This window comes from Oryza brachyantha, chromosome 3 (genome assembly GCF_000231095.2).
Source record: "Oryza brachyantha chromosome 3, ObraRS2, whole genome shotgun sequence".
Taxonomy (NCBI): Eukaryota; Viridiplantae; Streptophyta; class Magnoliopsida; order Poales; family Poaceae; genus Oryza; species Oryza brachyantha.
In genome coordinates this window covers 19,847,342-19,873,280 of record NC_023165.2, presented here as the reverse complement: position 1 = coordinate 19,873,280, position 25,939 = coordinate 19,847,342, and the positions used below count along the sequence as shown (strand labels likewise).

Genomic DNA, 25,939 nt, shown 5'->3' with positions numbered 1-25,939 from the left:
TAACATTATTTTTTTATAAACATATCATTAATGATATATTAATTATTTAAATATTTAAATATTAATTTAGAAAATATTATTTAACGGTCCAGAAAACATCCACATAAAAAGAGAGCAGTTGCTGAGCTAGTTCAGCTCCAATGTCTCTCAAACAAGTTTATGAGGAGGCACATTTACCGAATCTAGAAAATAAATTATAACCCACGAGATGAAAAACTCAGCTTTTTGAAGATTATGAAAAACTGATTTCTCACTGACTACTTCTCATAATTTTAAACGGAGCCCGATTTGAACCATAGTAAGGTGAAGTAATATATGTTGGAATATCCGATCCGCGTGTAGGTGTTTTAATTTCTCGTTCTTAATTGAAAGACTGAACAACGATGCGGCAACCACTTGAAACTGCTGCAAGACAGTGCTCCTCCCATGGCCAAGTCTTTGCCCTCTCTCTCCTGAGTCCTCACACTGCACGGGATCGACGGACAGAGTTGGTAAGCCTATAAATACAGATAGCCTACCCTCTCTCTCGATTAATGCTAGCTAACCGCAGCCATAGCTAGCTTCTTCTTCTTCTTCTTAGAGAGAGAGGCTAGAGAGGAGAATGGGGAAGCTGGTGAGCAAGAGCTGGCAGGAGTCGAAGCTGCTGTGGCACATCGCCTTCCCGGCCATCCTCACGGCCGTCTTCCAGTTCTCCATCGGCTTCGTCACCGTCGGCTTCGTCGGACACATCGGCCAGGTCGAGCTCGCCGCCGTCACCGTCGTCGAGAACGTCATCGAGGGCTTCGCCTACGGCGTCCTGGTATCCCCACATCCATCCATGCGCATCAACTCCTCATCATCTCTCCTCCTGATCTTTCTTCCTCTAAGCTATCTTCTTTGCATGATCGCACACACTATGAACATCCAAATGCATTTATATTTTCATTACTAATCCGCAAAACATCTTAGTTATTAGTTGCAGCGTCGTCATAACTAATAAGTCTATCCACGTCAATATATCTGCCATTAACGTGTAAAGCTTTTGCGTGTCGGTAGAAAAAGTAGTGTATATATGTCATCTGCTGCCTGCTGGCTAGCGCTAAGTTAAACCGACCCTTAGAAAGTTAAGCTCAGGCAATAGCACAGAGGAACTTAATAGTAGTAATTTAAGCTTGACGCTAGCTAGCTGCCTAAAAGTTCATAAAAAAACAAAATTAACACCACAAAAATGTTGAAACATCCACTTAACTTGTTAAATTGGTATAAAGTTGTAACAGCTATTGTCTGATTCTTTTTCTTAAAAAAAACAACTTTTCAATTGCAGTCCTCCTGCCATTTCGTTCAAAATAAAACATATTTGGAGTGAACAGCTGTATATACACTCTAGCTAGCTATATGCATACATATATATAGCACTAGCTAAAGTAATAAGTAATATAGTTAATTAAACAAATTAATTGAGCAGGCCACAATTAAGCAGGGAGCTAGCCATGGAGCCGTGCCGCGCTAAACCAAGCGACAAGGGTGGTTTGCACGTCTCCATCTGCATCTACCCCAGCTGTAATCTACACCATGGATTTGTTCCTTCCATTGGAGGATTTCAATTCGATCCCATGCGTCATACGCATGCATCCAGTTACATAGCAGCAGAAACAAATCAGGCCAGTCCAATTGTACAGCCACACATCTGCAATAATAACATGGAGTACAGCTAAAGAAACTACAAATGAATGATCAATGAATCAAATCGATGAATCAAATTAAACCACTCTTAATATATTGGTTGATGTGTACTGACAGACCACTTTAGGTTCGTTAATTCGATCGCAAGTATATATATATGCCTTTGTGTGTGTATATATATATGGGGCCATGCCCGAACATATGCGTACAACTCAAGAAAAAACCATTAGTTAATCGCTAATTAAATGCTTGTGTCCGTGCTTTAATCTTCACGAATGTTGTGTACACGACGTACGTACACTAGCTTTGAACTGGTAATTAATACTATAATCTTTTACCTTTCCGACACATGCTGCATGTACACTACTTCTATTTAGTGATTAAGTGCGCGGTTTAATTAGGAAAGTGACTAGCTAGGGATCACATGCACAAAATGAAAGGTGAATAAAGCAATTCAGACACATGTAGACACATGAGCTGAGCTAGCAAACGGCTAGAGCTAATTAATTGACCTACCAACTAGATAGATGGGTATATAGCGTGGGCAATCAAAAGCCACTCAAAGGAACACTTGGATTCTCGATCTGACATGATGATCACTTTTAATCCTGGATCGAAGCTGGTAGAAGCATCAACACTCAACTAACCATATACGTACATATATACACACGTTCAAAATTCTTCTAACACAATGATAGAGAGATATATCTTCCCTTCGCATGATTCTTGCTTGGGCTACTGATCCCTCCGTTTACAAATAAATGTAAGTACTGTTCCATCGTTTCCGTATTATAATAAGATTATTTAGTATTTTCTAAATTAATAAATATTTTATATATGCATTTATAAATTTAGATAATTCTAGAAATTCTTATAGCGGAAAAGAAAAACACGTAAATTGCGCGTCTAGATGATAGGCGTAAACGGCTGTGAGGTGATATGTGCCAAACATCTGTTCTGGCAGATGGATGGATGGAAGGAGGTGAGATTCGGTGTTGACCAAATGGGAATGGTAGAAGGGGATGGGATCGATGGCGACGACCTAGCTAGGCAAGCTAGAGAGACGTCGATCGAGCAAACCAACCAAATCGACCAAACCATGACCATTGTCGCAGCTTGCACGGTCGCTTTCTTTGATCGATTTGTTAGGCCTAAATTCAAGTAGCTCGATCCGTATATCGATGAATCCGATACCAAGTTTTCATTCTTATGGTAGTACCAACGAATTAACAAATAAAAAAATAGATATGTTAAAGTTAAAACCGGTAGGTAAAAGTTTTAAGGAATAAAATATGTAATTACTTCAATCACCGTATTACAATAATATTTTTTAATCCTGACTTTTTCACGTCGTTAACTTTTAAATCTATAATATTATATTTGACCGTTCGTTTTATTCAAATATATAAAATTGTAAGTCGTATTTAAAGTTTCTACAATAATAAATTAGATCATAACCAACGATTAAATGTAAAATTAAAATTTAACTGCGTTAAATAAAAAATAGACGAAGCAGTAGAGAGTTTGGTTCTGTGGTGCATCATGCATGGCTAATGGCGGTGAATGGCGGCATGGACGCAGCTGGGCATGGGGAGCGCGCTGGAGACGCTGTGCGGGCAGGCGGTGGGCGCCGGGCAGGTGGAGATGCTGGGCGTCTACATCCAGCGCTCCTGGCTCATCTGCATCGCCACCGCGGCGGCGCTCGCGCCGACCTACGTCTTCACGGCGGGGATCCTGCGCGGGCTCCGGCAGCCGGGCGACATCGCCGACGTCGCCGGGCGGTACACCCGGTGGGTGATCCCGCAGCTGTTCGCCTACGCCGCCAACTTCCCGCTCCAGAAGTTCTTCCAGTCGCAGAGCAAGGTCTGGGCCATGACCTTCATCTCCGGCGCCGCCCTCGCCCTCCACGTCGTCCTCAACTACGTCTTCCTCACCCGCCTCGGCCACGGCCTCGTCGCCGCCGCCCTCGTCGGCAACCTCACTTGGTGGCTCATCATCCTCGCGCAGTTCGCCTACCTCGTCTCCGGCTGCTTCCCGGACGCCTGGAAGGGCTTCTCCATGCTCGCCTTCAAAAACCTCACCGCCTTCGTCAAGCTCTCGCTCGCCTCCGCCGTCATGCTCTGGTAATTAATTACTACCTCTATCCATAAATATTTTAAATATTTAAAGCTATTGACTTTTTAATACATGTTTAATCATTCATCTTATTCAAAAAATTTACATAATTATTAATTAACATTTTATTTATTATTAAGTATACTTTTATGTATATATATAGTTTTATATATTTTAAAAAAATTAAATAAGACGAATAATCCTACATACTACCTCTGTTTTATATTATAGGATGTTTTAGCCTTATCTAAATTCATTATTTATATAAATCTAGACAAGACTAGAAAATTTTATATCGTGAAACAGAGTGAGTACAAATTAACACCTATCTAATCATGCTTGCATCACCAATTAATGATCAACTCGCGTATTATTCATTCCTTTCAAGTTTACCTAACTACTAGTGTGTAGTAATCATCTATTTGTTCTTGAATAATGCACTTACGTACGTGTCATTTATGCTAATATGTTTTCAGCTTGGAGCTGTGGTACTACACAGCAGTGCTCATCCTTGTCGGCCTCCTGAAGAATGCCAAGCTCCAGGTTGACGTCATGTCTGTTTGGTAAGCATAAGCTATTGCTTCTTCTTCTTCTTCTTTTTTTGATTAGTCTCTCTGATGAACTTCACCAACCCTGCTTATAATTATTCCCAAGCATATATGTATGGATATAGTTGAACTGATGATTTGATTCCGTCTGAAATTTCGCATGCAGCATCAATTACCAGCTCTGGACCTTGATGGTTGCACTGGGCTTCAATGCAGCAGTCAGGTAATTAATTTAATCAAACTACCAACTCCTAATTTACGTCAGTAACAGTGTGATCCGTGCTATTTCCTCCAGTTTGACAATTTTGGTTGTTTTGAACAACGACACGAGCATCTAAATCTATCTATCACCATAATTTTCTATTAAAATATACTCTCTCTCCATTTTAGGTTATAAGTCCAAATTTATAGAAAAATATACAACACCAAATTAATTTAATTAAATCTATAGTTGAATATATTTTTATAATATATATATCTTGGGTTGCAAATATTACTATTTTTTTAATAAACTTGATCAAACTTAAAGCAGCTTGACTTTGAACAAAGTCAAAACGACTTATAACCTAAAATGGAGGGTGTATATAATAAATAAATAAATATTTACTTTTATTAAAGTATACTTATTGACTTATCTATACTCATAATTTAAAATATTAATAGTTAAATTTCAAAACTTTGGCTATAGCATAGTCCAAAACGATCGAAATTACAGAACATTAATCAGTGCTGATTAATTAATTAATTGGTGCTTGAATAATGTTGGTGCAGCGTGAGGGTGTCGAACGAGCTGGGGGCGAACCGGCCAAAGGCGGCCAAGTTCGCGGTGGCGATGGCGGTGTCGACGTCGGCGTTCATCGGCGCCATCTTCATGGCCGTGTTCTTCATCTGGCGGAAGCAGCTGCCGCGCTTCTTCAGCGACGACGCCGACGTGCTCCGGGAGGCCGCCAAGCTCGGCTTCCTCCTCGCGGGGACCATCTTCCTCAACAGCATCCAGCCCGTCCTCTCAGGTCACCATCATATCATTCGAGTCGAGACAGTCTTCTGTTCTTGGGATTTTCAGCTGAAGAATGAATACATCGATCGATTTCTGAACAATGTCAGATGCTGAATTTTTCTGCAGGTGTGGCGATAGGAGCAGGGTGGCAGTCGCTGGTGGCGTTCATAAACATAGGCTGCTACTACCTCGTTGGCATCCCACTGGGAGTCCTCTTTGGCTTCAAGCTCAAGCTCAATGCAATGGTAGCACGACAAGTTCAAAAAAAAAGAATCTCCATAAATTCATTTGGATTCATGCAGATATGTGTTCTGCAGAAACTGTATGTAACTATATATCAATCTATCTTGCAGGGGATTTGGGTGGGTATGTCACTTGGCACGCTGCTTCAGACAGCTATACTCGCCTTCATTTCCTTCAGAACCAAATGGGAGAGACAGGTGAAGTACACTACTCTGCTGATTAAGCTAATACTACTAATTAAGCCTGAACACATCACTGTCAGGTTAAGTTGGAGAGTTCCCTTGAAGCAATCAATCTGAAACAAATCTAAGTGATGATCTGTGAATGTCTTCCAGGCCATGCTGGCAGAGGAGAGGATCAGAGAGTGGGGAGGAAGGAACGACGACGCGCTGCCGTCCACGACATCGACGGCTGATAATGAAAACAATGTAGATAGATGATCTCATCAGATTGGTTAATTAATCCCCCTCTGCAAATTGATTAACTTGCAGCTAGCTAATAGTAGAGTTATTTATACATACACACACAAAGAGATACAAGATCAATAGGATTGTAGCAGAATTATTTTTGTACAGATTCATACGTAGAGATTGGGGCTCCATCGGTTTTATAGGTGCTCAACCTCAGTACAGCTGCTTGGATTTCGTTTGTCTTGCCTTTCTTTTCTTCCTTTTTCGTTGGAAGATCAGATGGACATTATTGTACTACTGAGGTTAATTTTCACTTTTTAAGTGATCTCTCTGAGCTCCCTAATTTCAAACTTCTATTCATTTGGAAATATCCTACTAGCTAAAGCAAGACAATTGCCAGTCCTTGTTTCTACGATGTAAAAGGACATGCCAATGAAAGAAAGGAGAAAGCATCTGTTATTTTGGGAGATAAGTGTCTGAATTTCAATGTACCTTTATACAGTTATTAAAAAAGAAAAGAAAAAAAAAAGAATCATTTGCCATGTGAATTAGGAAAAGCAAAATTGGTCATAGTGCAATTTTAGAAAACAAGACATGATATTGTTATCGCTAGTTCCTGGAACCAAATGTGGTACCTGCTATAACTTCGTTTTAGAATTAGTTTGTAATACATCAATTGCAACATCGCTACTGTCTACAGTTCTACACTATTTCTAAATGACAAATGGTGGTGAGTCTGTGTGAAGGTTCTTCTAGATTTGTTTTTTTTTTTTTACCTGTGTGTAGTAGTTATGTAGTCTTTCTCTGCGACACCAGCTCTGGTCTGTACTAATACTATGTAGTCTGCAGCTAATTAATTGTCTATCAATTTTCTTTTTTCCATTTCGATTTAACAAAAAAATACTCACATTTCCTAAGATTATATTGTAGTTAAAATGAGATGGACGATACAATTTATCGATAAGCACATATTTTAGTATAAAAGGAAAAATATATTTTGTTAACACGGATGGAGACATCGATCTGTACTGAAAACTAAACATGTCGTTTTTCTCTTTTTTATTAAGATGAAGAATCTTATTTCAACAAAGTAAAAGCTAGTGCTTTTTTTTCTACAAGGATATAATATTATTTTTTCTATTTTGAATAATATGTTGCAACACATGGGTATTTGGCTAGTTTCTATTAAATTAAAAAATTTCCACGTTGGAATGCCTATTTTTCTTCTCACCCAAAATACCAAAAAAAATTCTATTTTTTCCCTTTGTGTGCTTTTCTATTTTGACATTGCCATTTGGTCGCTGGTAGCTGACTGTTATGAAAAATAATTAGGAACCCGTAGTAAAAAAATGATAAAAATACAAAATATTGATGGAAAGTATCAATATAGGGACATGGAAACAAAATAAGGAGGTATTACATTCAAAAAGAACTTGGAAAGAATGGGGTCCCAGATTTTTCTCCTGTTCTGTTCCTTGCTTTTTTTTAGCGGTTAACTTGATGTGAAAACAATCACAACCAACTGAAGAGAAATGGAGATAACTAAAAACAACAGAGTATGGATGCAAAGAATGGCTAAAAAAAAGGTTTTTAACTTCGCACATTGCTGGATATTCCTTGCAGCTTCATTGGTATGAGTAGTCACAGTAACACAATCTGTATTAACAAGAACATGTGTGGTATTAAAGTATTTTCTATGACAGAACTCTCTGTCAATTCTGCATATATTAATTAACACGGTCAATGCATCAAGATCAGTTGATTGCACAAATTAATCACATATTGTGAAATACTAGGGTATAATCCAGCTTCCCTACCAACTACGTACCTAACCAGATGATACCATCAGTTCTTGTGGATCAAATTAAGGGGAACGCACCAATTAAACACGTCGTTCTCTACGTAGTACATCAGTATCTCCATCACAAAATTAATTGCCCTCTGACTGCTCGAAAAGGTAATTGTGACGATTGATTTGATTTTATCTATCTAACAACCAAATTTCTCCATCAACACAAAGAAAAAAAAATTCCAAGTCATCTTTAAATGATCTACTGCCCCATTTCTCGCGTATCAAGTCAATCGATTCTTCACGTTTCTTCTGAAAATAACCTCTGCAATTAATTAAAGCTCACAAACCCTTCCAATGGAATTATGAAAGTTAGAAGCAAAGGATTAAGAAGGAATATCCATTTGATACTTCTATTTTTTTTATTCAGGCAATACAATAATTTTTAGTGGTAGACGCGCATGACTTTATCTAATTTCTTCTTCTATATTTCCACACAGTCAAACCCATTATTTAGAAGATAAAAAATGCATCAAATTTTGCTTGTTCAAACCATGTGTGAACGAACTATGCCAAGTGATGCAGATCAAATGATTATTTTTTACTGATAAAAAAATGATTATTTTTTGTTTCCTTATCCATTGGAGAACGATAGCACATGAATCAAACCAAGATAATGTACAAATGCATCATGTTCATGTTTCCAGCTTTGTTCATCGCAACCTTCAAATCATCCACTGGCTTTGATTTGTTGATTCTTACACGGTTTGAGTTTCTAAATTTAATTGATTTCCATGATCTGTGCACAAATTTATCAATTGAGTTGGTATGTCCATAAATATATTACGTATTTTAGTCATGTCAAATAGATGATGCTCACTTTGTTTCTGTAACATGCTTGAGGTAATTAACTGTTCCATTAATTAATCATTGTGAACTTGCAGTTGTTCTACAAAACAATTAGACGTTCTCCAACACGTTGACAATTTATTGGAAGCTATATATTAAATGATATATATAAAAATGTACATTAACTACTCAGTCAAATGATTTTTTATGGATATTGCTGGAAGTTGGCACCGTTGAATTCATGCTGGGGCCAAGACATCATGAAACGTACATGCACGTACGCTCAGACATGGAAATCTTGTTTGATTAGACTCGATTAATCTTAAACCTTCAATTGATACTTCTGCAGCTAAAGAAAATATTAGTGTCTGCATTAGAAGCAGTTGGCCCTATCATATACATCTTAATCTGTTGATATGCAAGCTACCTACTCTTTGATTAAGACATACCCCTCACATTATTCATGGCTATTTTTTTCCGGCTTCTACTTGTCAACAGAGTGTGTGTTTTCGCTATGGATAAGGATCAGGGAAATGGTAATTGAAACTGAGATTATTTTTTTTTGCCTTTTGCATTCTCCAATGCTAATGTAATTAAACTGTTTTTCTGCACTTTTGTCTTCTCCGCAGTATAACTAAATACAAATCAGTGATGAGATTAAAATTACTGTATTTTAAAATTAATTTGTAAAAATCATCAATAAAGTCACTTATTACTAACTACTTAAAAGTAAAAAAAACAATGATAGGTCACGAATGTTTTTGCATGCGCCAACTACTACTTAAAAAACATGACAACGAAAGAAACACCTTATAATTGTTGTACCGTAAAAGGGTCTTTTTCACCCAAAAGATTAGCCAACGAGATGAGATGCTTTCCCACATATATTGAGGGGTGGTTGTTTTGTTTTTCAGGAAAAAAAGCAAAAAAAAACATATTTATAAATGAAAAATAATTTACATGTGGTTAGCAATATAAAAGCTAAGACTAAAAAATAAACTACGATGAAACCTCTCAAAATTAACTTTAAATTTAAGGTTAAAATTTAAATTTTGGCCAACAACTCAGAATGGAACAAGACACTAGGAGCAAAATTATTGGTGTTACCAGTGCAACTAAAAACAAATGACCATATCTTAAGAGAAACACTAAAACTCATGGTTGGCTACTGCACCTTATAGAATCAGATATAGCCACCACATGCAGATGGGCCTCGGCCCATATTTCCATAAGCATATTAAGGCGGCGTTCGTTCTCTCAGTCAGCCAAACTACTTCTTTTTCCACACACAGATTTCTCAAACTGCTAAATAAGATTATTTTCTAAAAAATTATAAAAAAGCTACCTTAAAAATATATTAATCCATTATTTAAAATTTTTAAACCTAATAATTAATTAATAATATACTAATTAGTGTTATACTTTCGGTTAACTATCCTATCCGCCGAAACATAGCCTAAGCCTTCTTAAAATACAACCATTCGTAACAGATGACAATAAATACTGCAACACAGCCTGTTTATTTTTTATGGAAGATTATCTAATTTAATTTTCTAGTAGCTATTTAATAGTATGTACGATAAAATTAACTAATATAAAATTAAAAGTCTTCTCTATAAAGATAAAACAATAAACTTATATATATTATATATAGAATTTTTTTATAAAAAATACACCATTTAATAGTTTAGAAAGCACGAGCGCAAAAGCCGAAGAACACAGCCATAGTAGTCCACGCAAAGGCCTTCATCTCTAGGGCTTACATCTAATTAACAGACCAAATCTCTGAGCAAATCACCATATACCATAATACCAATGAGTAGGCAACCAATGAGAATTACCAGACCAACATACTACACGAGAATATAATGAGAATGAGCAAGTGTAACTTCATATGTATAAAGTATGACAGAAAACAGAAAAGGTTTTCAGCTATCTATAGTGTGACTAAATCCTTGTTGCTCGTCTATTCTAGTGCTCATTTAATGTTAACAGCATATATATACCCTTTTGGCGTGTCTAATTTGAACCAAAATTCCTTAATTGCATCCATCCTATAAATTTGTGACTTCAACACGGGAAAACCCCTGTAAGCTTCATATGATCAAGGGTTTTTCTCAAGCCATAGCGCTCAACGGCTTTAATGCCATCCCGGAACCCGTCTCCATAGACATCAGAGGGGTCTGTCTCAATCTGGTGCTTGAAGAACTCTCCGAGCTTCTTCTCGAAATCCGTCTGCACACCCTTTTTGGATGAGGGTGCTGAAGATGACGATGACGACGATGAAGATGATGCGATGGATGCAATGATGCTACTAGACCCTGATGTTATTTCTGACTCCAGCCACATATGAGCTAGAACCTGACAGATGCCTTCTTCAACCTTTGGGTCAAGAGTTTGGTATCCTGCCGAAAATGGTATTGAGATGTAAGTGTAGCATTCAATATCTACGGTAATCCACATAGAGGTATGAATAGGTTTAGCTGTACAAAGGTAAACAAGTGCACCGAAGTACCCTTAAGTCGGAGGTAAGCATGCATCATCTCATGAGCCAAAATGGAGCCAGTCAACAGTCTGCATGTAATCAAAATAATAGAAATGAAAACCTATGCATTCAGGACAAATAACTGCCCATAAGCTGGTAGGCCAGTTGCATAATCAACATCAATAACAGGGGAAAAAAACGAAAATAGTAGTAAATGTGGTAGTGTATCCATTAATTAGATCAACAAAGCATGCCATGATTCGATATACCTTGGAAGGCCAAATAATATAAGAATTGCAGTCACTTCACAGCGTCGAACCAGTTTGTATGGTCCTGTAATCATGTCTACGATCTTGTTTCCTGGTCCAATTACTGGTCTTCTTAATATCTGCATATATTATGTTATTTAGCCACAACCCAGGTATCAAGTTCACATATTCAATATATAAACTTGAGCAAGGCATTATTTTTAAGAACGTACAGTTCGGACAATTTGCTCTTCAGATAGGCAGAGACCTCTGGTTTCAGAAAGGTGATGTCCCTATCAAGGAGGTCAAAGGAATAAGTTGAATAATGTACATTACTGTTACAATATTATAATATGGTGAAGATCATGTCACTAACAGTTTTTTCGGCCTCCATAGCTTCATTTAAAGCTTGTCGCTCAACCAAGAGCAAGGGAATTTGTTGTTCCACTTTCATGTTTAAACCCTCATAGAATTCTTGAATGTCAATATATAGTGGTTGGCATTCGTTTGTGTCCATTATTGCAGTATTCAGACATTCCAAGCAGAGTTTCCGGCCATCATCTAATGTTATGTACTTACTATCCTTTGGCTGGCATTGAGATTAAACAAAACAAAAGAAGGGAAGCCATTAGATTCACCAATTCATAAAATGTGTGCACTATGAATGGACATTTATAAGAAAACATCAATTGAATGTGCATAGGCGCATATGAAACACAGACACATTAACTGAAAGGGTGGTAAGTTGAAGCAACATGCCAAAGTGTTAGTTACTTCCTTACACTACCGTTTGCATCACTAGATATATAACTGTTTTATAGGATAACACAAACCTCCATTCGTTCACAACTGCAACACCTAGGAGTGCCATCATTTTCATGGGCAGGACAATACTTCTGCATCCAGAAAGGATGGGCCCGGTATTCAATGAGGCCATTTTTATTTGTTGGAATCTGGTCATCAAATGTCATTAGCACAACTCGACAGATAAATTAAAAATCATAGCTGGAAGTACTAAATACTCATGCTCATCAAAGATGAATTCTTACAAAGTTCTTGCAAACATCACATTTTGGATGGAAAAGCTCCTTATAGCAAGATCTATGGTATGGGTTATCTTCATGAACTGCAAACTTCCCAAATGAACGGATGGTGTCAGTTATTTCATAAACTTAACATATGTTATGTTGAAATATGCCTGGATCTCTATACCTCATATTCTGATATTGGCCTATCACAGGCAAAACACCGGAAGCACTTAGGGTGCCAAACAGAATCCATGCAACTAAGAAACCGTCCTTGACCAATTGGAGTTTTACATCCAGCGCAAACCCTACACCAACAATGTGGTGCATGTGAATCAGAGAGCCCAAGGGCTCCACCGCATGCATTACAAAAGGGTTCTGAGAACCCAAGTAGACAACACATTCATAACCCAAGTAGATAACATATTTATATTGCAAAGATTACAGTATGAAGCAATGCAAGTATGCAAAGAGGGATTGTTCCATAACTTGAAGGTGTGCAGAAGATACCAGTTAAAATAATGAGTGTATTTACATTGTTCATATCCATACCCTACCTAATCGAGATGATTATAAGATACTACATACACTTAATGCCTGTAAGTGGGGTTCATAATTTTAAAACATAATATCTTAATTTAGCAAAAATAACGGATCACATTCAGCAAGAAATTGTTCAAAATTAAAAATTCTTAACTCAAATTTTCCGATTTTTTATAGGTATCTTCATTTCTGGAATAGCGTTGGAGCCAGGACAGCCCCACAGGCCCTCACACCACCCACCCACTGGAAATAGTTTTGCATCCTAAAATTGTGAACCCTGCTCATCACTCCAACCAAATTTTGCCTATCACACAATGATCTTCTACATGTGCAAAGAAGATATATATCAGAAGAATTGATAGCCTTTCAGCCACCTCACTTTTTAAGAATGCAATCAAGAGAGCTCCGATGTGTTTTCTTGAGTGCCCTTATGTATGAGGGAGTACATTTTGTTATTTTATTTTATTGTGCACATTCATAGAGGGTGGGCTCAGGTGCCAGGGACAAACTACTCATGGGAAGTAACATATAGAACTGGAAAAGAACAAAAGGAATGCTACATTTGGAGTCACTGGTACAGCTAAACACATAATCAGACTTGTGATAATAATTCCTCAGCTACGAGAGTTGGGGCCTTGTTTAATCAATGCTGCCACTTATACCCAACATCTAGAAAAGCACTTGTTGCTGCTGTTCTATATATCGTAGGACTTGTTCACAGCCTACAGACTTCCTACCTACACACCTCATCTCATGCAATGGAACTGTCAATCTTACTGTATACTTCGGCTCCCAACCCCCAAGCGATCGAACATTCAAACAGATCATTTCGACACCTTGATCTTGTTTCCTTTTTATTTTGAGTGGTCAACAGGTTATAGCAACGGATCTAACTCTAACACATCTGTACAGTTTTGCTCCACAATGCAAAAAAAGGGGGAAAATTGCAAGGATGACATTATAATTCTGCAAAATTAGAGATATGCCATCCTGACCCACATGTCATTAAAAAAAAAAAACAGGTTCCCTACAAAACTTTCAGTTACTCTCTCTCATAATCTCATTAGTTTGACATGCAATGCGGAACTAATGTCTGTAAAAATACATTTTTTTATTAAAAAAAAGGAAGAGGGAATCTCTGAATTGGGCAGTATCATAATATGCTATAATAACAAATACCTGAATCCAGTTGAGGGGAATATATATGGGGGCAAGAAAGTTGCTGGAGTACTCTCCGAGCGAACATCTTTTACTGGAACATTCTGATGAGGAGGTTCATCATTCAAACTCTCTTGCAAAGCCCGTGCAAGCTGTTCATCTTCATGTAAACGATGATCAATACCTGGTTCATCTATAGAAACAAAAGAAAATGCATTAACCTTTCATGCTTTTGGTCAACAGTAGTACAGAACAAATATGGGCATTCCCATTTATTCAGTTCAACCAAGAAATACTAGTCCTAAGTGAATATCACGTTGCAGGAAAACTATGTCCAATAATCTCTAAATTAAAGATGGCCAAAACAGGTTAAGATGGGACAGTGATACGGACCAACAGCCTTCCCCTTCCTCTGATCTTCTTCTGATAAAGATAATGCAATAGCGTGATCTATGTCTTCATGGTCATTCTCATGCTCCTATAGTAATTAGAACTAAGTTAGCAATAGTGAAGTACATAAAGTAACATCCAGTCCTTTCATTTTCTATCAGGATGAAGCATGCATGGTTTTGTTGTCCTAAATAATCAAGCACACAATTTTAGTCATATACTATCTATAGCTTAAAATATTAAACTTCTAAGTTCTAACAGTTATCTTTAATATAAATGACCGAGCAAAAGGAAGATGAGGAATTTAAAACTGAAGTGTCAAAAAATGGCAATATTCAATGTGAAAATTCTTATATGGAATTGGGAGGAGCAGATGCCAAAGAACCAATTTCTACTTTCTGTGAATTGCACAGTATGTTTGACTTAAGATGGCTAGTGCAGGAAGATGAAAAGACAGACAGAATTGAGCAGTACATAGGATTTAGTCTGCCAAGCTGAGTAGCCTTCATGGGAGTTTCCATTGTAGTGCCCTCTTGACACTCTATTTACTGAACCTTTAAAAATTTTGCTCAGCCAACCCATGTTTTCAACTATTGGGAGATGAAAATCCTTGTACCTGCACTAGATAACAGACCCATCAAAAATCAAACTCAAAGAAACACGTACATATGAGGTTTCTTTGAATTCAAAGCCAATTGAGAGAGAGAGTGGAAAACAGGAGAATTTATGGTTATAAGCCAATGCATATATTTTTTAGCTAGGTTGGCCTAAGAAGCCTATGCATATATAATTCTATTCATTTTCTCATTAAATTTTTCACACTGCAAATTTCAGTAGTAGACACTGATGTTCTACAAAACTAATAATGTACTCCCTACATTATCAAACATTTGTGATTCCAGCTTCCAGTCTTATTTAATGCCCGAATTAATGTACCTTCCCAAGCCTAGAGTCACTAGTTCGCTTTTGGATATGCCAATCAATTATTATAGCAGAGATTTTTAGGAAAAGTCTCTGTAAATGCATATTGTAACTGTTCAATAACATGTATTAAGTAATAAATAAGACTAGAATGGCTTGAATATGGGAAGAGAAATATGTAGACAAGAAAAATCCCTACAGTGTTTGCCCCATCTACCCATTACATGTGAAATTTGCTGAGTGCTTCAAGCAAGCAATTATGTGCCCTTTCATTTTGAAAAAGAATATCATCAACTACATACAGAACAGGATATTGAATAATCATTAATCCAATTAGATATTGGTTTCATGCGCCCCCAGACTGGCCCAACTGTTTGCATGAAGCCTCCAACGAAGTACACTTGCAAATACATACTGTAAAATATAAACCTGTAATTTGCTGGACATATTGGCATAATGTTTGAAAGGAACAAACTATCCAAGAAAAAGGCCATAATCACAACAAAATTGCCTTCTTTCCTTGGAAGGCCAGGTATGTGGTAACGACCTTGAATTCAGAAAAATGCAGATGGGAATGAAAATGTCATCTGGATTGTTTTATATGAACCAAAAATAACCAACAACCAACCACATTACATGTCCAGTTTCTTTGGCAGTATCCCTATAATTTTTGTTCTTCCAAGCTTATAAAGGAAAAGAATCAACACAAGCAATACGCACAACCCTCTGACAACAGCAAATGCCACAAAAACCATACCCCAGTCCTGCTAAAAACGATTGCTCAGGCCGTATGGCACCCGTTGGCAGCAATTTTACATTTTGTGCTGCCATCACAGTATGACTTGTCTCTATTGATGTTGCTAGTAGTAACAAGCTAGCAGAGAGAATAGCATAGATTGAATGGCTCATGCAACGATTTGCTCCTCGCCTAAGGGAGCCTCGAAAAGCGAGAGAGGATCTTGAAATCATGTACAAGCACATACAAGTGTCATGAGGCAAACCATCACTGAACACAAACGACATCAATGAGCAGATACTAACGAGGCAAAACAGAAAACCAAGAAAAAATTGGAACTTTTAGCAGCACCTATGCAAATTAGCTCAGTATCAGGAAAAAAATATCATAGGAAAAAAATACCTCGAGTTTTGAACCAGATGGACCGCATAGAGATCAGATCATTGAAGGCAACCCCACCTCATGTTCCTTGGTCGCCACTTTGAAGACTGAACTCCTGTCCTTTAACAGAAAGTAGTCATTATGCCAGTCCCCACAGAGTAGCCAACTAGTATAAAAGCCCAAAATCAGCAATTCACCACAGAACGCCATCATGAGCCAAAAATCGTATGGAAACAACTGAGGATCACCATAATTCTCCTAATGAACAAAGAACTGACTCCCCCTCTCTCTGCTGTCTTCGTTGGTTTCTTGCGACAAGAAAGTCTGCTGCAACCTGAGAGGCAAGAGGTTCCCCCAAGGAAGCCTCCTCAAACGGGAATCTAAGGAAGAAGAAGAAGAAGAAGAAGAAGAAGAGAAGGGAGAGGCTAAACGAAACGGAAGCGTGACATGGACGGGAAGCGCAGGGGAGGAGAGGAGCGGGTTGTGGCGACTGGCGATAGAAGGCCAGGTCAAGAAAAGAGAAGAAGAAGGGAAAAAAAAAAAACTGGGCTTGAAGTTGACATCTTCTCTCTCTCTCTCCCCCACGCCACCACCACACTCCCCCTCGCCCACCGTCCGGGTCGCTGTCGCGGCGACGTCAACCCCTTCCCTCACCTCTCCAGCACGGGGGTGGAAGAGGGAGGAGGCCCACATTGGGGGTGGCGCCCGCCCGCCCGCTCGCTGCGGCGTCTCTCTCACGCATTCCGTCGAACGCCTCATGGGCAAGCAGACTGGACTGGACGACCTGGGTTGGGTTCCTCCGCTCTTCCGCTCTCGTTTTCAATTCCCTTGTTCCCGCGGGCGGTTTATGTAGGTGGAGAAGGTGGTGGTGGATTTGGAGCGACGGTGACACGTCACTCTCTCCTCCACTATTCCCCCCCACCCCAAACTTTCCCAGCTGATTTTGCATAAAGGGCCTTATTATTTTGGCTTAACGATTTAATGACAAAAGTGGATTAGTGGCTCAATTCATCTGTCCAGCAGATGCTCGTCGACTCGTCGTTAAAACATATTTTACGGTTCTTCCTACACATCCGAACGTGTCCGTGACATCCAGATACATATATATATATATATATATATGAAGAAATCTAGATCAATCTAGAAAATATTATAACATAAAACAGAGGAAGTATTTTTTTCAGATAGACATCATATGTGAACTTGTGCAGTTATTTAAAGATGTTCTATATCTTTTTCAAAATATAAGTCTAGGTTATTTAGCAAAAGAACTAAAATGAGGTTAGAAGGGAATCACTTAAAGTAGTCTTTTTAATTTTGAATTGATCATATTTTTTTCTAAATATCTGATTGGTTCTGAAATCGTTGGTATGATTGAAATCAGTGTATATGCGTTTACGTTATGATACAAAAACTTTAATATCAAAGATACTTATATCTTATATTTTTAGAACGGATCAAAAGTATCAAATTACTACATATCATATAATGTGGTGCGTCCAGGGTCTAGTAAAAGACCCTAAAAACACTCTCATCACTAATTGCCCCATCTTTTTGCTGAAATTAAGGATAAAAATGATCTATTGACAATTAAAAAATTATGAGTAAATTGTATATACATTTGTTCTTAACGATCTAAAAGCAAAGACTAGAAATAAATTACGACAAAATAACCCCAAAATAACTATAAATTATGTTTTGAACTTTAAATTTTAGCACATAAGCAAAAAATGGTGGGGTTTGCCAAGTAATGGACTCTTAGCTTCTCACCTGCTATCCAATCATTCCCTTAAAACCGATAAATGTTAGCTAACAATCCTTTATTTGCATCTCTTGTTAATCTCAAAAACTATAAATCACTATGTCAGTTAGGCCGCATCTGCTCATGCTCTACACCTCTACTCTAACACTATACATTATACATTATATGTTTATTACTACAATATATGTTTATTAGTACAATATTCTCAGAAAACTTTACAATATATGTTTATTTACTACAATATACTGGAACTGGCGATCAACAACGACAATGCAATATGTTACAAGTTGGAAGGTGCTATCTGCGAAAGTAGATTGCAGGCATCAAAATGGACAGGAGATGCGACGCTGAATTAATTAAGTGGCTCAATCACGAGTGCTCACGGACACCAGCACCTTTCGTTAGTTAGCTATAGACTATAGCTCACATATTCACCCACAATATTCGATTAAAGTTGTCATTTTCAATAAATATGACAACTAGAATTATCATGAAGGCCCTATTCGTTTCACATGAGAAGAGGAATACTGTTTGTAGCAGATTTATTCCTATCAACCACGTTCGTTTTACAGGATTAAATGGCAGGAAAAGTAAAGGATTTTTTCCTATCGTACGGGAACGGAGGAAATTTTGCCTCCAGTACGACCTCATGGGAAAATTCATGGCGGGAAATGAGCGCGCGCGATAGCTCTCTCGCGGCAAAAAGGCAAGCGTGAAATAATAAAAAAATCATGTAAAGCTCGAATAAATATCTTTTCTTAGTCTGTGAAACAGCTTTCCTCTCGCTCTCTTCATGCGTATCAATCCCTCTCTCTCTCCGCAGTCTGAATCTCTCCAAGACCTCATCCTACCAGTAGCAGGCACCTTCGCCTCAGCTGTTGCCGTATGCGGCATCGACGAGGAGGAGGACGGGACGAGCGGCGAGGATCGGCGAGGACCTGGGAGGAGGGGACAAGCGGCGGTGGGAATCGGCCACGACGGGACGAGTGGCCGCAGGGATCGATGAGACTCGTTTATTGCAGGTCTGTGCATCCTCTTGCAGTGGTATATGCAGACTTTTGTCCCTTTTGTTTTTTTTTCATAGATCTTGGCTGTAGAGTACAAGCAGGCCGCATGCTTTTGGTTCTAGGCTTGCCGCAAGACAGCAGGCTTCGGACGCGGAGGTTGGTCCATTGATTAGTGATTAGGGTTGTGAATTTGAGTTAAGAGAGTAAAAATCATAACATTTCCTATGAAAACTAACGATTTTATTGCACAACTCGAACAAGTGCTAACCTTATTGTTCCAGGAGCAAGTGGTGATGTATAGCTGTGTGCCTGTGTTGGCTAAATGATGACCAAGCTAATTCTCCAAAAATTGATGCAAGCAAGCTTCTTTTGATGAGCAAACAGAAAGAGGAAGGGAAGTGAACGGTGCTACCTGATACAAGCCCTGGAGCTATTTATATTATGAACTTGAACCTATTCGGATTACAGGATTTCCGTTGGATTTTTGAAGGAATACTGTTCACAGGAATTTTTCCTTTTCGTATCATTCGGATCACACTAGCTGCCTAGAGGAAAAGCAAAGGAAAGTTTCCCTCGTGGTTGGTTTCACGGGAAAACCACAGAAAAACTCCATCCACTCCAAGCTCTTTTTTTTAAGTTCCTTTGCATATGCCCGAGGCAATCAATCGATATTAACAACAGTATGCCAGTGTATTTATTTGCATGCCTATTCAAATGATTATTAATAAGATGTTACTGTATATTTCCTATGTTTGTTCCTATGTCCATCCGAATGATTCTTTCTTCTAGTCCCTGTGTTTTTCATTCCTATGTTTTTCACATGAACTCCTTTTTTATTCCTGTGATTTTTCTATCCTATGTTTTTTCTATCCTGCGTTCCGAATAAGCCCGAAATGTACTACTAACGGCTGGTTGAGGCAGACATGCTCAAACGGTTGCTAGCTGATTCAAACTTTAAAAAATAATATATTTCTTCAAGTAGCAGAATGTTCCTATATTTTTCCTTTGGATGGATCTGAATGCACTTTACTTTTGAATTCCTAAGGTTTGGTTTCCTGTAGGATTGAAGTGCATGTGCCTTTCTAATCCTCCACTTTTCCTATCCCTATAAATTTGTATTCCTCTGAAACGAATAGGGCCGAAGTACCCGTATGCTTTTCTTCTCTTAGCATCTGACAGATTTACGATCATAACCGTAGTTTCTTCGTTTCCATCAACAAGTATCACCTCGTCACGTTTTACACCAAAAAGAAAAGTACATTTTTAAGTAGAAAAACAATGAATTTATACTCTATAAAAGGAGTGGTATATGTGGAGTGAATCTAGAAGCAAATCCTCTAACTTACTATTTACTAACTTTAAGTAGCTGATATACGAGCCTCATACGTCATCATATTAGTAAGTTAGAGAAGACTCGTCTTATTTATCTACCACCTACCTTACCACTAACTCTCTATTTATATGTCAAGAAAAAAATGGCCGGAAAACCATAGGACCCACACGTCAACCACTCCCACCAACTTACTTTTATTAGAAACAAAAAGAGAACTATGGGGGCTAATAGACATATATGTCAGTAATTAATTTATGCTACAATAAAAAAGCAATACATTCAGAAAATGGTAATATTAACTTAATGATAATTTTCTTCAATTAAAATCTCGTTGCAACGGAAGAACGGTACGCCAGTGAAAAAGAAGTCCAGTGGCCAGACAAAAGTTGTATGACCTTTCTAGTAGACAAGCTGCCAAAACTGAAGGATCACGCACCCTATAGCTTGAGAAGATGCATCCAAACCGACGCAACTGTGACAAGCACTTGCTGAAAGGGACAGTAACCATGCTGCCCATACACTCATCAGCAAAGGAAGCACGAGTTTGTCAGGATCTTCATACAAGAATAATGAATAGTGTTTCTGAAACATTCATGATTTATGCTTCTTTTTTTCAGATACGATTTCCCTCTGGACCATACCAAAAGTGAACTCTGGATTTGCATTATTTTGCTCCAGATCAGGTCAACCCCCAGTCCCATTCTCCAAATACTTATATTCCATCACAACTGTAACTTGAGACGTACTACAGTATCTTCCATACGTTATCGAGACTCCCTATGCATAATTATACATGCAACTTGTAGAAAGTCTTTTGCATCAAACGTACATAAGGATCAAATAACAGTTTCAGAAACATGCGGGTGCACAGGTTTTTACATGAGCTGTATATGTTGGCTATTGCAGCTAGGAAATAATGGGTCACTAATGTTTTATTAATTCATCATGGGGATATACAAGCTGTTCCTTTCAGGCCTTGAGAATTGTTTTCACAACAAATCGATCATTTTAATTTATATTTATCCTATTTCAACTAGAAATATCTATCTATGCACTGTCATCGTGTACTTTCAGACAAAGATGGGCTCTGACAGGTTTGTGATCCGAACTCCTAATGCAATCGAGTGCTTCATATGAGCTCAAGATCGCACCCAAGCCGGAAGAGTGGTCAACCTTGAACAGTATCCTATCTGTCCAAGATGGAACTCTGATCTGTGCAAGTGAAGGTTATAAAGCCATTACATTTTCAGAATGTCTACACACTATTTTGAAAGAAAAAATTCTGCAGATTGTCATCTTAAAATTCACAAATGATATAACTAGAGATACCTTATGACTTGTATCGTAGTTGCTACTCCCTATGTTATACTTGTACGTTGGCTTAAACAACAAGGTCCCTTCGCAGTATCCATTGAATATTTCACCCTTTTCAGCTTCTTGAAGAAGCTGGTCCTTGCCACTTAGTTTCTGAAATAATATATACAATGAATGAGGCATCTGTTGTGTGAAAATATGTAATCTCAGCATGCACTTACACTTTGACGATTCTCTTCAATCAACTTCCTTGCAGGTATTGAGCTTATTCCTTCTAGTCTGTAATTCAAGTCACCAAGCCACACTGTTATGTCTGCAGATTTGGTATATTGTATATCATTCTTGGAGAACAGTGAGTGTGAAATGTGCTGGCATTCTGAGTTCCTCTTCTCCACCTTGTGTTCATGAGCTACACTTCAGCACGGTCCAGTTAGTTGTTCGTGATAGCATTTGATTTACGACAAATTAGCAACAACTTGTCATCAATACGAACAGATTTTAGTATGTGCTGCTCTCAGCATCAGCAAAGCAATTTAGATTCTAGAGTTGGTGTCAGGATCACTTAAAATCATTGGGGCAAGTGAAGTGATTCAGCAAAGGAAATCGTAAAGTTGTATAGTTTTTGCGTGCATAACTAACACAATCCTATTTTCACTCTGTTTGATGCTGGGCAGCGCTGGCAAAATTCCATGGTAAGCACACTAACAAAGAGGATGTCCTGCATTGACGTGCATTTAGTAGTATACTCCCTCCGTCCCTGAAAAAGGCAACCTTTTGGTTTCGTGTCGAGTGTGTGATCATCCGTCTTATTTGTAAAATTTTCAAAAAATTTTAAAAAAAATTAGTCACACATAAAGTACTATTCATATTTTATCATCTAATAAAAACAAAAAAATTAATCATATTTTTTTAAATAAGACAGAGAGTCAAATATTGTATCTAAAAACTGGAAAATTGATTTATTTTGAGACGGAGGGAGTAAGTGATACTGTAAAAATGAAATGATATAAAGTTGAAAAGATACCTGCAAGATGGCAAGATATAAAAACCATACTGATCCCACTGAAATTGATGTACATGGCTACAGCTCCTTTCTTTCTTCCAATTATACCCCCGCAACCTCCAACTGCATGCTTGTCCACCTTCAACTCTATGCAGAATTAGGAAATTAAATATATTTCATTCAATCAAACAAATATACTATCACATGAGCAACATCTGGCTATATGTATGCACAGGCTCAGGTGCTGAACTAGACATAGAATCACCTCTGATGTATTTCTCTGAACTCTTTGCTCCAAAAAGAAACATCTGAAGAGACTGCATGGCTTTCTGGCATAACAGACTAAAATTTGACGAGCATCAAACTATATTTAATGCTGTAAAATTTTTTGAAGTGTTCAATTAAAGAGTTGAAATGGAAAGGTCCTCACATGTGTGTCTCAACCATGGTTTCTTGCAGAACTTGTGCAACATCACACTTTGGTACTTCTTGCAAACCGACAACTAGCAAATCAAATTTCCTGTTGGAGCTTACTAACTTTGTTACATCGTCCACAGACATCTTTACCAAGAACGAACATTAGAAAACAAAACCCACTCATCATCAAGAAGAATGAAAACAAGTAAATTATATGCACCTTTCCGTTCATGTTCCAGGTTATAATGCAGACACAAAGAACTGAATTGGTGGTGAATTCACAGGCTTTCTGAATCCGAATTATCTTTATGCCTTCATGAGTTCCATCCTCGTCAACAGAAACCATACCATTGCTGTGAAGTTCACTTAATCTCCTGCAAAACATAATATCAAAGATGCAAGAGTATAATATGAGAGGGAACTTTTAGTGAGATCAGTTGTATACCATTTTGGAGAAGTAAAACTGGTGCAGTTTCCCATCTCTCTACTAGTCACTGAATCCTCCCTTCAAATCATCTTGCATGAAGGTTACGAAAAGGAACCCTTCTTATACTGTTATACTCAGAAAATTCAAAGTTCTCTAAGCAATCAGAGAACTTTTCAAAACCTAGAGCAGGCTGAAGAGAATCAATTAAATTATAATATAGATGCCTCTAGACTCCATGTTGCTTTCAGGAACTATTTAGATGCTCCGTATTCTTATGAAACTTTCAACTTAACACTGAAAGGTACCAGTGGAGTGCCGAATAACCAACCACATGGGCTATGTGGATTAGATAGTTAGGTACTAGATCTCTTTGATGTGACAACATCATCTCGTTTTTCATCACATCATTGCAGGGCTATAACAGTCCAAAAATTAGGGGAAATGTGAAAGAGACTAGGCATATTAATAGGACCTCCACAGTTGCAACCAGTACGCACGATGATAAGGTCATTTCCTATAGCAAGTAATGTTGTTGACCATGCGCTCTAGCCTCTAATGGAGAAGCACCTTTGGGGAACGGACAGGACTTAATTTCTTCCTGAAGTTTCACATTTGAACTAAATTAGAATGCTGATCCTCCCCCATCATTTCAAGATAAATTTCTACGACATAGCAAAGTATGAACTTGTTTCATTTGACACAAGTCCTGATGAAACTCCTCCACCAGACTCTGGAAGAACAACAGAATTTGTGATAGCTATCAATGACCTTGAGAAATTTCCACAGCTGTGATGGTGACATAACTTGATGCTCTCCTAACGTGAGTATCAGAATCATCTGGTCACCGCTTTGATGTGTTTCTAATCAAATGGCCCGCTTCTGATTTAGGCATGTGCCGTCGTTCTGTGGCTGTCTGCTGCCAGACTAGCAGGAGAAGCAAATCGGTGTTTGCACGTATCCGCTTGGAGGCGAAGAATTTCAAAGCTTCACCAACCAAAAGGAGATGATATGTCCTCTGGCACATTAGTGCATTATTAGCAGTTCCAGAATCAAACTCAGCTGCTTCTGCACAGAGGAGAAGAGGTCTTATAATCCTATCACTGGATCCAGACATACAATGCACAGTAGACAGAAGAAAAGCTTCAGCATGAATCATTACCGTTCCTAGCATTGTCTTTTGTTTAGCCTACTGTTATATCTCCCTCTGTTTTACCATTATTGACATTGCAAGTACTCACTCTACTTTTTTTTTATTTAACATTGTTAACTTTGAGGTCTGCATTTTATCGTTTATCTTATTCAAAAAAACTACATAATTATTAATTGTTTTTATTGTGATGTGATTTAGTACTAAAGGTTCTTTAAGCATGATGTATAATGTTGCGTATTTGCATAAAATTTTTAAATAAGACAGACACGAAACATAATTCAAAAGTGCACTGTGTCAAGTATAAAAAAGTGTCAAATAAAAAAGGGAAGAAATAGCATATTACAACTTCTGATGTGATTTCAATGTGTTGAAATCTGCTCTCATCACTCAAAATGGGTTATCGATCTAGATTACATTTACACCTGAAACTACAAGGACTTGGGAGTTGGGAGGGGATTGCATACACACAAGAACAAAAAGAAAAAAAAGAATATATCTCGAAAACTCATGGGAGGCAAATCGTGGAGCAAGTAACAGATCTGGGCCGCTGCGCCAGCCGATATCACAGATTCAGAGCAGGCAGGAACTCACCGGAACAGAAGGCGAGGGCGACCTCTGCCACTACTCCCGCCGCATTCTTGTCGCGGCAGATGCGGGAGGGCGAGGCGGCTGGCAGGCTACCGCCGCCGCCGCCGCTGCCCCTTGAGGGCCGCTCTCTCCAGAGCCGTGGGCGGCGGCGGCCATCCCTCGCGTCTCCCCGCGCCGTCACGTCACAAGGGGAGGGAGGGGCGAGGAGGAGGAGGAGGAGGAAGGAGATCGTAGCCGTTGGAATGGAACCATCTGCTCCGCTGAACTGACATGTGGACCCGGTATGGGTGGGGCCTACATGTCAGTGATACGCTAATACTATGTGTGCATTACCGCAGGAGAGGTGAATGGAGCTTGTATTTCTGCTCGTACAGAGCTAAAGTTTGTACTATTTGGGTTAGATAACTATTGCACGCTCCGTACCGAAATACAGAAAGT

General features: G+C 38.4%; 3 protein-coding genes across 12 annotated transcripts; 1 reads left to right on the top strand and 2 right to left on the bottom strand.

The window, feature by feature from the left end:
- Positions 1-495: 495 nt before the first annotated feature.
- Positions 496-6,343, top strand: LOC102709822 (protein DETOXIFICATION 33). Its single transcript, XM_006650254.3, has 8 exons — positions 496-799; positions 3,244-3,785; positions 4,254-4,340; positions 4,492-4,548; positions 5,097-5,335; positions 5,449-5,567; positions 5,676-5,762; positions 5,901-6,343. The coding sequence occupies exons 1-8, from the start codon at positions 602-604 to the stop codon at positions 6,003-6,005; spliced, it is 1,434 nt and encodes a 477-aa protein (XP_006650317.1). The 5' UTR covers positions 496-601; the 3' UTR covers positions 6,006-6,343.
- A 4,136-nt stretch (positions 6,344-10,479) lies between these two features.
- On the bottom strand, positions 10,480-17,083 carry LOC102709349 (protein DA1-related 1-like). 6 transcript variants are annotated; one of them, XM_006650253.3, is made up of 13 exons: positions 16,698-17,083; positions 16,522-16,620; positions 14,937-15,078; positions 14,466-14,550; positions 14,094-14,265; positions 12,559-12,679; positions 12,396-12,479; positions 12,180-12,299; positions 11,723-11,935; positions 11,580-11,639; positions 11,368-11,486; positions 11,129-11,187; positions 10,480-11,018 (listed from the first exon to the last, which is right to left on the bottom strand). In XM_006650253.3, exons 3-13 carry the CDS (start codon positions 15,042-15,044, stop codon positions 10,684-10,686), a joined length of 1,476 nt encoding a protein of 491 aa, XP_006650316.1. In that variant the 5' UTR covers positions 15,045-15,078; positions 16,522-16,620; positions 16,698-17,083; the 3' UTR covers positions 10,480-10,683. The 6 variants fall into 6 exon arrangements, with proteins under 6 accessions (XP_006650316.1, XP_015691146.1, XP_015691145.1 ...); XM_015835660.2 differs by having other exon boundaries at positions 16,522-16,615; XM_015835659.2 differs by having other exon boundaries at positions 14,937-15,083; positions 16,522-16,666; positions 16,749-17,083.
- A 4,552-nt stretch (positions 17,084-21,635) lies between these two features.
- LOC102709063 (type IV inositol polyphosphate 5-phosphatase 11) lies at positions 21,636-25,683 on the bottom strand. Of its 5 annotated transcripts, none has more exons than XM_006650251.3 (9): positions 25,505-25,683; positions 23,782-24,828; positions 23,557-23,710; positions 23,350-23,480; positions 23,185-23,261; positions 22,941-23,066; positions 22,138-22,325; positions 21,932-22,069; positions 21,636-21,814 (listed from the first exon to the last, which is right to left on the bottom strand). In XM_006650251.3, exons 2-9 carry the CDS (start codon positions 23,814-23,816, stop codon positions 21,650-21,652), a joined length of 1,014 nt encoding a protein of 337 aa, XP_006650314.1. In that variant the 5' UTR covers positions 23,817-24,828; positions 25,505-25,683; the 3' UTR covers positions 21,636-21,649. The 5 variants fall into 5 exon arrangements, with proteins under 5 accessions (XP_006650314.1, XP_015690316.1, XP_015690319.1 ...); XM_015834830.2 differs by having other exon boundaries at positions 22,138-22,330; positions 22,941-23,058; XM_015834833.2 differs by having other exon boundaries at positions 22,138-22,195; positions 22,941-23,058.
- Positions 25,684-25,939: the final 256 nt, after the last annotated feature.